This window comes from Nanorana parkeri, unplaced genomic scaffold, assembly GCF_000935625.1.
Source record: "Nanorana parkeri isolate BGI_ZX_2015 unplaced genomic scaffold, ASM93562v1 scaffold2978, whole genome shotgun sequence".
Classification (NCBI taxonomy): domain Eukaryota; kingdom Metazoa; phylum Chordata; class Amphibia; order Anura; family Dicroglossidae; genus Nanorana; species Nanorana parkeri.
Genome location: NW_017309246.1, coordinates 67,932 through 80,807, shown reverse-complemented (window position 1 = coordinate 80,807; position 12,876 = coordinate 67,932). Strand labels below are relative to the sequence as shown.

General features: G+C 51.8%; 1 protein-coding gene across 1 annotated transcript in view; it reads left to right on the top strand.

Moving 5' to 3' along the window:
* Positions 1 to 12,876, top strand: part of CAMKV (CaM kinase like vesicle associated) — an 18,943-nt gene that overhangs the window by 697 nt on the left and 5,370 nt on the right. Inside the window, exons 2-8 of the mRNA XM_018574462.1 lie at positions 708 to 839; positions 2,276 to 2,350; positions 9,585 to 9,723; positions 11,179 to 11,299; positions 11,394 to 11,469; positions 12,287 to 12,423; positions 12,501 to 12,579. Coding sequence (XP_018429964.1) covers positions 708 to 839; positions 2,276 to 2,350; positions 9,585 to 9,723; positions 11,179 to 11,299; positions 11,394 to 11,469; positions 12,287 to 12,423; positions 12,501 to 12,579 — 759 coding nt within the window. The remainder of the gene's footprint in view (positions 1 to 707; positions 840 to 2,275; positions 2,351 to 9,584; positions 9,724 to 11,178; positions 11,300 to 11,393; positions 11,470 to 12,286; positions 12,424 to 12,500; positions 12,580 to 12,876) is intronic.

The following is a 12,876-nucleotide window of genomic DNA, read 5'->3' as shown; positions in this document are numbered from 1 at the left end:
GTTTGTGGTATACAAAAGAAAGAGGGGGAGAAATACGGTCACAGACCGTGGTAGGGTTACAATAGCTGAAAACATGTAACAACTTTACAGGTTATTTAGGGGAAAAAAAAGATTTTTAATTTAAAAGAAAAAAGAAACAAAGAATAAAAGTGGAAAATGAACAAAAGGAAACAATGTGTTAATAATGCATTTACATTGTAAAACCTGGAGGTGAAAGGTGGAGGGTGAAAGGTGGAGGGTGAAAGGTGGAGGGTGAAAGGTGGAGGGTGAAAGGTGAAAGGTGGAGGGTGAAAGGTGGAGGGTGAAAGGTGGAGGGTGGAGGGTGAAAGGTGGAGGGTGAAAGGTGGAGGGTGAAAGGTGAAAGGTGGAGGGTGAAAGGTGAAAGGTGGAGGGTGAAAGGTGGAGGGTGGAGGGTGAAAGGTGAAAGGTGGAGGGTGAAAGGTGAAAGGTGGAGGGTGAAAGGTGAAAGGTGGAGGGTGAAAGGTGAAAGGTGGAGGGTGAAAGGTGAAAGGTGGAGGGTGAAAGGTGAAAGGTGGAGGGTGAAAGGTGAAAGGTGGAGGGTGAAAGGTGAAAGGTGGAGGGTGAAAGGTGAAAGGTGGAGGGTGAAAGGTGAAAGGTGGAGGGTGAAAGGTGAAAGGTGGAGGGTGAAAGGTGAAAGGTGGAGGGTGTGATCATGTGATCATGCCGATCGTTCTGTTACCCCACAGAGAGGAATTCTGTGAAGTCTTCAGAGCCAAAGACAAATCATCGGGAAAATTCTACACCTGCAAACGCTTCCTGAAGAGGGATGGGCGCAAAGTCCGGAAGGCGGCCAAAAATGAGATCAACATCCTGAAAATGTGAGTTGCAGGGACCCGTCCCCTATATACCTGTATATACCCCCCTGTAGGGATTATCCCCTATATATACCTCCATACCCCCCTGTAGGGATTATCCCCTATATACCTGTATATACCCCCCTGTAGGGATTATCCCCTATATACCTGTATATACCCCCTGTAGGGATTATCCCCTATATATCTGTATATACCCCCTGCTGGGTAATTATCCCCTATATACCTGTATATACCCCACTGTGGGAATTATCCCCTATATACCTGTATATACCCCCTGCGGGTATTATCCCCTATATACCTGTATATACCCCCTGCGGGTATTATCCCCTATATACCTGTATATACCCCCTGCGGGTATTATCCCCTATATACCTGTATATACCCCCTGCGGGTATTATCCCCTATATACCTGTATATACCCCCTGCGGGTATTATCCCCTATATACCTGTATATACCCCCTGCGGGTATTATCCCCTATATACCTGTATATACCCCCTGCGGGTATTATCCCCTATATACCTGTATATACCCCCTGCGGGTATTATCCCCTATATACCTGTATATACCCCCTGCGGGTATTATCCCCTATATACCTGTATATACCCCCTGCGGGTATTATCCCCTATATACCTGTATATACCCCCTGCGGGTATTATCCCCTATATACCTGTATATACCCCCTGCGGGTATTATCCCCTATATACCTGTATATACCCCCTGCGGGTATTATCCCCTATATACCTGTATATACCCCCTGCGGGTATTATCCCCTATATACCTGTATATACCCCCTGCGGGTATTATCCCCTATATACCTGTATATACCCCCTGCGGGTATTATCCCCTATATACCTGTATATACCCCCTGCGGGTATTATCCCCTATATACCTGTATATACCCCCTGCGGGTATTATCCCCTATATACCTGTATATACCCCCTGCGGGTATTATCCCCTATATACCTGTATATACCCCCTGCGGGTATTATCCCCTATATACCTGTATATACCCCCTGCGGGTATTATCCCCTATATACCTGTATATACCCCCTGCGGGTATTATCCCCTATATACCTGTATATACCCCCTGCGGGTATTATCCCCTATATACCTGTATATACCCCCTGCGGGTATTATCCCCTATATACCTGTATATACCCCCTGCGGGTATTATCCCCTATATACCTGTATATACCCCCTGCGGGTATTATCCCCTATATACCTGTATATACCCCCTGCGGGTATTATCCCCTATATACCTGTATATACCCCCTGCGGGTATTATCCCCTATATACCTGTATATACCCCCTGCGGGTATTATCCCCTATATACCTGTATATACCCCCTGTAGGGATTATCCCCTATATACCTGTATATACACCCCTGTATACCTGTGCTGAATCTGTGCCTCTCTGCCCCCCCTTTCATCCCTCGCAGGGTGAAGCACCCCAACGTCCTGCAGCTGGTCGATGTGTTTGAGACAAAGAAGGAATATTTCATCTTCCTGGAGCTGTGAGTATTTTCTGTGACCCCCGTCAACGCTTCACCCGACCAAAATCTATACAAACCTGTAAAGCCTCCTTCTCACAGCTAGGGGGAGCCCTCAGACCCGATGCCAGCAGTGGGCGGAGCTATGACCATTGTGCGCTTACATGCGTTCTCCATGCGCCATGGGAATGTACTTTGATGCAGCACAGGATGACGGGAGGCTCATGCAGTTTGGGGGGCGATACTCTCGCCGTGGCGCGATCGGGGAGGGCACAGCGGGTCAGGACTGAGAGCAGAGGGCCCGCGTAGATGTTACATATAGGTACATAGTACTCATCATGGGCTGAACAGACACCGCGCCATCCACGCCAACCTGTGATGTCTGCGTGTACGGTGCGTTGTAGCTCCGTGACACCTCACCGATCCCCGAGGAAGGATAATGTATCGTTATGTTTCAGTGATGATCTGCAAAGCGTGGAGCAATCCAAAGAATGTGACGTTGTGTCTCCTGTGGGTTTGGAAGCTAATAGGAGATGCCAACAGCCAGCAACATAGGGTGACAACTCTTATTCTGCACTTTACCAGCAACATAGGGTGACAACTCTTATTCTACACCTTACCAGCAACATAGGGTGACAACTTTTATTCTACACCTCTCCAGCAACATAGGGTGACAACCCTAATTCTAGACCTTACCAGCAACATAGGGTGACAACTCTTATTCTACACCTTACTAGCAAGAAAGGGTGACAACTCTTATTCTACACCTTACCGGCAGCAAAGGGTGACAACTCTTATTCTGCACCTCATCAGTAACATTGGGTGACAACTTTTATTCTGCACCTTACCGGCAGCAAAGGGTGACAACTCTTATTCTGCACCTCATCAGTAACATTGGGTGACAACTTTTATTCTGCACCTTACCGGCAGCAAAGGGTGACAACTCTTATTCTGCACCTCATCAGTAACATTGGGTGACAACTTTTATTCTGCACCTTACCGGCAGCAAAGGGTGACAACTCTTATTCTACACCTCATCAGTAACATTGGGTGACAACTCTTATTCTACACCTCTCCAGAAAAGTTATACAAGAATTCTGATTGGTCACTTTGGGCATCGTCATCTCTTCTCGCGTTCTCCGGGTTTGGTGAGTCGGACCCCCTTTGTGCGTTTCCTCATCCGATAAACGTGGTCACTCTTGGATCACTATCTTGCTGCGTTCATACTCGGGCGTAACTAGGTGAACGATCCAGTACCTCAGACGGCCCTGCTCTGGTGTATCACTGCAGCACTTCTAATATTCCAATCATGTCTCGGGCAGTGGGAATGTCCTGCAGAAGGAGCTGGGAGTGGAATCAGAAGTCTGGCAGCGGGTGATATATTCTCGTGGACAGGAAATTGTCATTGTCGGTATTATCTGCTATCGGGCCGCACAGAGCAGTCGCTGGAGCTGAGGCGCATTGCAGTCTCCGAACGTCGGCTGCCTCCGGGAGATACACGGCGCTGGGGCGACACACAGTGGCAGAACTGAGAAGTGCAGCGCAGGCCTGATACACAGGGCAGCACAGTCACAGCGTGTCACAATGGTCCCTCTGCACACTTCAATGGTCCCTCGGCACAGTTCAATGGTCCCTCGGCACAGTTCAATGGTCCCTCGGCACACTCCAATGGTCCCTCTGCACACTCCAATGGTCCCTCTGCACACTCCAATGGTCCCTCTGCACATTCCAATGGTCCCTCTGCACAGTCACAATGGTCCCTCTGCACAGTCACAGCGTGTCACAATGGTCCCCCTCTGCACAGTCACAGCGTGTCACAATGGTCCCTCTGCACAGTCCAATGGTCCCTCTGCACAGTCACAATGGTCCCTCGGCACAGTCACAATGGTCCCTCGGCACAGTCACAATGGTCCCTCTGTACAGTCCAATGGTCCCTCTGCACAGTCACAATGGTCCCTCTGCACACTCCAATGGTCCCTCTGCACAGTCACAGCGTGTCACAATGGTCCCCCTCTGCACAGTCACAGCGTGTCACAATGGTCCCTCTGCACAGTCCAATGGTCCCTCTGCACAGTCCAATGGTCCCTCTGCACAGTCACAATGGTCCCTCGGCACAGTCACAATGGTCCCTCGGCACAGTCACAATGGTCCCTCGGCACAGTCACAATGGCCCCTCGGCACACTCCAATGGTCCCTCGGCACACTCCAATGGTCCCTCTGCACAGTCCAATGGTCCCTCTGCACAGTCCAATGGTCCCTCTGCACAGTCACAATGGTCCCTCGGCACACTCCAATGGTCCCTCGGCACAGTCACAATGGTCCCTCGGCACACTCCAACGGTCCCTCGGCACACTCCAACGGTCCCTCGGCACACTCCAACGTTCCCTCGGCACAGTCCAATAGTCCCTCTGCACAGTCACAATGGTCCCTCTGCACAGTCACAGCGTGTCACAATGGTCCCCCTCTGCACAGTCACAGCGTGTCACAATGGTCCCTCTGCACAGTCCAATGGTCCCTCTGCACAGTCCAATGGTCCCTCTGCACAGTCACAATGGTCCCTCGGCACAGTCACAATGGTCCCTCGGCACAGTCACAATGGTCCCTCGGCACAGTCACAATGGCCCCTCGGCACACTCCAATGGTCCCTCGGCACAGTCCAATGGTCCCTCTGCACAGTCCAATGGTCCCTCTGCACAGTCCAATGGTCCCTCTGCACAGTCACAATGGTCCCTCGGCACACTCCAATGGTCCCTCGGCACAGTCACAATGGTCCCTCGGCACACTCCAACGGTCCCTCGGCACAGTCCAATAGTCCCTCGGCACACTCCAATGGTCCCTCGGCACAGTCCAAACAAACCACAATGCCCAAGACAGCTGGTGTCCATGTGTCCCTAATCTTGGATATCAATAATAACACATTAGCTTAGTGGTTATCGCTGGGGTCCTGGGCTTAATTACCTCCAGGAACTCTATTTGCCTGGAATTTGTACATTCCCCCAGATTTCCGGAGATGAGTTGGGTTTCCTCAAAGGGGAACCAGATCCCTATCACAACCCCAAAAATATATATTAGCTTCTGACTAAACTACAATGCACCAAACTGGAGCCACTGAGGAGCCAGCTATGCCCTGTGAGGACTGGCTCCTCAGTGGCTCCAGTTTGGTGCATCTGGACGGGTGTTGATTACAGGTATTTATATAGCGCCGACAATTTACACAGCACTTTACATAGTTACACATTCACATCGGTCCCTACCCTCAAGGAGCTTACCATCTAAGGTCCCTTATCTCACATACATACATAGAGGGCCAACTTAGAGAGGAGCCAATTAACCTCCCAGCGCGTCTTTGGAGTGTGGGAGGAAACCGGAGTACCCGGAGGAAACCCGCACAGCACCGGGAGAGCATGCAAACTCCTCGCAGATAGTGACCTGGCCGGGATTCGAACCAGGGACCCCCCGTGCTGCAAGGCAGAAGCGCTAAGCACTCCGCCACTGTGCTGCCCAGGGTATTGCCCAGAAGCAGTGCCAGTGCCAGTCCCAGTCCTGGAAGGTCACTGATCCAGCAAAGGAGAGCCGGGCTCTGGGACCATTTCTGAGAGTCAGACAATAGCAGCTTCCAGAGCTGGAGCCTCAACTGTGACAAGTAACAGCCACCGTGACAGGTTCTCTTTCATTGATAGTTGGTTTCTGATTGGTTAGTGAACACCTGAATGTGCCGCTACCTGGTATTGCGCATTCATGTTCCAGAGCAGAGTCACAGACGCCCGTGCGATGGGAGCCATAACTGACCAATAGGGAAGCTCGAGAGGAAGAAGGAGGTTGGGCCAAGCCTGACTTCTACAGAAAAAGTCACAATTTGCCTGAACTTCAGGAACCTTTATCTTTGTCTCCTGACGTTTTTGGACATTGTCCTGAAGGTGATCGCTCAGTTATTGCCCCGGTTATAAGCTCAGTTATTGCCCCGGATATAAGCTCAGTTATTGCCCCGGTTATAAGCTCAGTTATTGCCCCGGTTATAAGCTCAGTTATTGCCCCGGATGGTGACACGACTTAGTTGTAGACTTGTCCTCGGGCTGCACATTTTAGAGGACATTGAAGAGAGTTGATGGAGCGGATTATGATGGTACCTCCATGTTTACATTCCTGGGGAATAGGAAGGTTCACTTCAAGGTCATTGAAAGTCTAAAATTCCATAACAATAGGATTTCCCTTCTTATTGTATCAATGGTGCTTGGACGTAGAAGAAGGGGGGGGGGGGGTAGGAACATTCCATGCCCGGACTGAGAGGAACATTCCATGCCCGGACTGAGAGGAACATTCCATGCCCGGACTGAGAGGAACAGCCCATGCCCGGACTGAGAGGAACATTCCATGCCCGGACTGAGAGGAACATTCCATGCTCGGACTGACAAGAACATTTCATGCCTGGACTGACAAGAACATACCATGCCCGGACTGAGAGGAACATTCCGTGCCCAGACTGAGAAGAACATTCCATGCCCGGACTGAGAAGAACATTCCATGCCCGGACTGAGAAGAACATTCCATGCCCGGACTGAGAAGAACATTCCATGCCCGGACTGAGAAGAACATTCCATGCCCGGACTGACAAGAACATACCATGCCCGGACTGACAAGAACATTCCATGCCCGGACTGAGAGGAACATTCCATGCCCGGACTGAGAAGAACATTCCATGCCCGGACTGACAAGAACATTCCATGCCCGGAGAGACAAGTCCTAATTATAAAGTAGAATCTCTCCCTATTGACCTGGAAGCAGAGTGACGCACAGATGTCACAGGAGATGAGGGAAGGTCTCTTCTCCCGGCAGGTAGATTATCATTTCCGAGCCCCAGACCTCCCTCGGGCTTCCTCTCCTTTCCATACGCTGGTCACGGATTGTTCCGGAGTGTATAGTAAACACAGCCATTGTCATGTAGATCCGTGTCACTTCCACCTCTGAACAGAGGTCAACCCGAGTCTTCTGCCTTTGATCATCCAACAACGGACACCAAAGCCGTCTTCACTCCCCGCTAGAAGCCATTCAATACACATGCGGGCCCATTCACTCTGCACTCGCCCCGCTTCCGTCTCTGGGAGAACATCGTGTATAGAGATGAAGGGACCTCCTCTCACCTCGGGGGAAACTATTTCAGAGAGACCCCCAATAACTCCATTGTATCATCGATCTGGATGTATTTATCATTGCTGCACATTGCTGCCAGGGCCGGATTTACTCTCCCTGCCGCCCCAAGGCCAGGTCCTGTGATGCGCCCCCCCGCGCAAACCCCCCCCTCCCTTCCCATCAATGGAGAATGGCAACCAGATTTCAGGCCCCGGTGGCCTTGTGGGGAATCCGGGCCTGATGATCGCTATTCCCTAATGTTGTGTCAGACAAATGCCACCAGAAACCTTGCTGAGACGCCTGCTGAGATACAACCAATTATAATTGCATTATATCCAGTCAATCTAAGCCAACGGCGAGAGAAAAGCAAGAGTATAGCACAGCCAAGAAGGAAGCAAAACATTTATATGTAACAAACAAGGCTGTATGTGTGATGGGGCCCCATAGCAAAACCATTCGTGCGGCCCCTGTCTCTTTCATCTTCATCTCAAAGGCAATTCCTCGAATGGTACAGGATGCTAATTGTTTTCATATAATCTTCAATCATATACAGTAGAGCAGCGGTTCTCAACCTGTGGGTCGTGACCCACTAGTGGGTCCCAACCCACAGTTGAGGGGGTCCCCTTGTGCTGCTCTAGGTAAGAGGCTCCTCAGCCCCCGCCTAGCGCAGCAGTGTCAGTGCTCCTAGATTGCACTGCAGCAGCAGGAGAGGATCAGAGAGAGGGGAGCAGGCAGGAGTGAGGGGAGGTGAGTGCTTGATCACCACAGAGCCCACACTGGGCACCACAGAGCCTATACTGGGCACCACAGAGGCTGCACTGGGCACCACAGAGCCTATACTGGGCACCACAGAGGCTGCACTGGGCACCACAGAGCCTATACTGGGTGCACAGAGCCTATACTGGGCACAACAGAGCCCACACTGGGCACCACAGAGCCTATACTGGGCACCACAGAGCCCACACTGGGCACCACAGAGGCTGCACTGGATGCCACCAGAGAGTCCCACTAGCCACCTGAGAGCCCCCATAGCCTTCTGAGAGCCCACACAGATACTGGTATTGGTGCATCCTTAAATTTTACGGTTGGGGGGTCACCACAACTTGCCAAATGTTACCAAGGGGTCCCAGCCCTAGAGAGGTTGAGAACCACTGCAGTAGAGGTTCCAAAAGGATATATATACTCGTCAAAAGCCATTCCTGCACGGTGTAACTAGAAAGATTTGGGCCCCCACTGTGCTTTTGGGCCCCATAGCAATGACGTGGCCGTGGTTTTGTTCTTGATAGGCAGCAGTAGAAGTCACTGTAGATACAGAATGACAAGCAAGGTTTACAAAGCTTAAAGGAGAACTATGGGGTCAGGGCTTTTCCCCATAGTTCTCCTAAGGCAGGGGTGGCCAAACTCCGGCCCTCCAGCTGAGGTAAAACTACAAATCCCATGATGCATCTCTCTCCAGGAGTCATGTCTGTGGCTGCGAGAATTTTGCAATGCCTCATGGGATATGTAGTTCCACCACAGCTGACGGGCCGCAGTTTGGCCACCCCTGTCCTAAGGGTAACGGGAGGACACAAACTAGCGTCCTCCCGTCACCCAAAGCTCAGTATATAGGGAGCTGCAGCTCGCGGTATACTGAGACGCCGCAGCCGGGACGGATCCCGACATTAGTGTCTGGATCCGCCCAGCTGCGTGACTGACAGCTGGCTCTGCCTATCTAGAGGCAGAGCCAGCTCTACCCGCCCCCTCCCCCGTCCGTTCCGCCAGTCAGCGCTGGAGGATCGGACAGGGGAGGAGTGGCAATCCCTGCAGGGAGCCGTGAGTGACAGTCACGGCTCTCTGCAGGGACAGGATCGGGAAGTGAGCGAGCGACGGTATGTGTTCCCGATCTATTGAGCCGACCTGTGACATAGTTCTAGCCAACCTGTATCGCAGGTCGGCTAGTACTATGAGGATGAGTGAAAATCACTCCCCTCATAATTCTCCTTTAAGACTCATGACTAAGGTTGTCTCAGCTGATCACCTTCACATGCAAAACCTTCAAAAGTCCTCGGATCCCTTATATGATAACAGGAAATCCTTGCCTCTTCCTACGGTGCCCTAGATAACATCTGTTTACTGTTTGTTCCACATCCAGAGCTTCAGGCCGGGAAGTGTTTGACTGGATCCTGGATCAGGGTTATTACTCGGAGAAGGACACAAGTAACGTCATCCGGCAGGTCCTGGAGGCTGTGGCCTATCTTCATTCACTGTGCATTGTGCACAGGAACCTCAAGGTGAGGGATAGGAATTGAGAGGATTAGGACAAAGGGTGGAAAAAGACCCAGATTCCAGGGTGGAGAGGGCTCCAGGACCTAGGATAGAAAGGGCCACATGCTCAGTGGGGACATGGCCACAGGACAAGGCAAGAGAAGGCCCCCGGGGTGGTGAGAGTCTCAGAACCAAGGGTGGAGAATGCTCAATAATTCAGGGTGGAGAGGGCCCCCATGCTCTGGTATGGAGAAGACTTTAGGACCCAGGGTGGAGAGAGCCCAATGCTCCAGAGTGGAAAAGGTTGTAAGAACCAAGGATGGAGAGGGCCCCATGCTCCAGGTTGGAGAAGGCTTTAGTATCCAGGATGGAGGGGGCCCCATGCTTTAGGGTGGAGAAGGTTTTAGGATCCAGGATGGAGAAGGCCCATGTTCCAGAGTAGAGAAGGTTTCAGAAACCAGGATGGAGAGGGCCCCATGCTTCAGGGTGGAGAAGGTTTTAGGATCCAGGATGGAGAAGGCTTCAGGATCCAGGATGTAGAGGGCCCCATGGTTTAGTGTCTAGAAGGTTTTAGGATCCAGGATGGAGAAGGCCCATGCTCCAGGGTGGAGAAGGTTTCAGGATCCAGGGTGTAGAGGGCCCCCTGCTCCAGAGTTGAGAAGGTTACAGGAACCAGGAAGGAGAAGGCCCCATGCTCCAGGGTGGAGAAGGTTTTAGTATCCAGGATGGAGAGGGCCCCATGCTTCAGGGTGGAGAAGGTTTCAGGAACTAGGAAGGAGAGGGCCCCATGATCCAGGGTGGAGAAGGTTTTATGATCCAGGGTGTAGAGGGCCCCATGCTCCAGAGTAGAGAAGGTTACAGGAACCAGGATGGAGAGGGCCCATGCTCCAGGGTGGAGAAGGTTTCTGGAACCAGGAAGGCGAGGGCCCCATGCTCCAGGGTGGAGAAGGTTTTATGATCCAGGATGGAGAGGGCCCCATGCTCCAGGGTGGAGAAGGTTTTATGATCCAGGAAGGAGAGGGCCCCATGGTTTAGGGTGGAGAAGGTTTTAGGATCCAGGATGGAGAAGGCCCATGCTCCAGGGTTGAGAAGGTTTTATGATCCAGGGTGTAGAGGGCCCCATGCTCCAGAGTAGAGAATGTTTCAGGAACCAGGATGGAGAGGGCCCATGCTCCAGGGTGGAGAAGGGTTCAGGAACCAGGAAGGAGAGGGCCCCATGCTCCAGGGTGGAGAAGGTTTCAGGAACCAGAATGGAGAGGGCCCATGCTCCAGGGTGGAGAAGGTTTCAGGAACCAGGAAGGAGAGGGCCCCATGCTCCAGGGTGGAAAGGGTGCCAAGAGTAAGGGTGTGGAGTGTCCCATGCCCCAGGGTGGTGGGTAAGAGCCCTAGGGAAACCAGTGCAATGGTAAATTCAGGCAGGTTATGACGCTGGTTTGGGACTTCCTAATAACGTTGTGGGTGTCGGCCTTTTGTCCCTCCAGTTGGAGAACTTGTTGTATTTTAATCGTCTGAAGAATTCCAAAATAGTCATCAGCGACTTTCATTTGGCTAAAGTGGAGAGAAGCCTCATCAAAGAGCCGTGTGGGACCCCCGAGTACCTGGGTGAGGTCCTCTTCCTGTGTGACCCCCCCTATGTGTCTCTTCCTGGCACTGCATTCACCTCCTCTAAAGCGTTCACGCGTTTGTCTCTTCGCAGCCCCAGAGGTGGTCGCGCGCCAGCGATACGGACGACCTGTTGACTGCTGGGCTATCGGAGTTATAATGTACATACTGTGAGTCATCATCTGTCTTATTACCTCGGGATATCTCTGTATGTAATAATACATCAAAGGCCCCATTCACACTGCGCGATTCGCAAATCGCGCGTTTGTCGCATCTGTTCGCAAATCTGTTGAGCAAGCTTGAATCGCGGCTAAATCCGCTCCAAAAAGGGTCCTGCTGTAGCGACGCACGACCCGCGACAGCAGGACCCTTTGCCCCATTGAGAAGCATTGGAGAGCGATATCGCGCAGTAAATTGCCGCGATATCGCGGGAATTACCGAGCGATAAATCGCTCAATGTGAACGGGGCCTTAAGTGATACAATAAACACGCACACCTAAACCATCGAAGCATGAATGGAAACTGTCAGAGTGCCCTCAGCCTTCAATGAACACAACTGTAACAAAGCGAAAACCTGATTGGTGCATGTGGGTAGCGCAGTCAATAGTTAGGTTGTAGAAAGCTGACCGCACTTTCCATTGCCAGCAGTTGTGAAGATTCTATGGTCACGGCCCCGCCTCCCGCTTGCTCTAGGACAGCGAATGATGCTCCTCCCCCTCCTGTGCACCCACCATGGCAGCTCCCCTTCCTGCCTCTCCTCTTGATTATTAAGCGCTGATATAAAATCCCTAAAATCTTCATATATTCATATAGACACATTGTATGAAACGATCTTCAACGATAGCGATTGCGTTACTCTAAGCAACCAATCAGAGGGCAGACGTCAGGGCTTACTATGGATGGGTATAGACAATGCGAGGAGCAAATCGACTTCAGTCCCTCCGATACGGGATTTGCAGTGTGATGTTTGTGGTTTCTCCTCGGCAGGCTCTCTGGGAACCCTCCGTTCTACGATGAGACGGAGGAGGAAGATTACGAGAGTCACGACAAGAACCTGTTCCGGAAGATTCTACACGGCGATTATGAGTTTGACTCTCCATACTGGGATGATATTTCCCTAGCAGGTGAGTGCAAAGCTCGGCATGCAGATAGGTGACTGTAATGTTGGCGGTTTACCTGTGACAATTTACTCTTCCGGCAGCCAAAGATCTGGTGTCCCGTCTGATGGAGGTGGACCAGGACCAGAGGGTGACAGCGGCGGACGCCATTAGCCATGAATGGTGAGGCCTCCATGTCATCACTGTCACCTATTATTGTGTTTAGGGTACAGCCAGTGGCGTAACAATTGCCAAAGCGACCCAGGCGGATGATTTGGGGCCCGGGCACAGGGGGGCCCGGCCAGGGCATCCCTCTGATGCCGTGTGGGCCGCCTGGGTCGCTATGGCCTATCGGGTTTCTGGCTATCACTGACACAGCTCAGCAGCGGCCGCGAAGAGGAACAGCCAGTGAGAGCCAGCAGCTGCTGCAGAAGAGGCCGGCGTTCGGAGTGAAGGAGGTTGTCCTAAGAGCTAGTGATG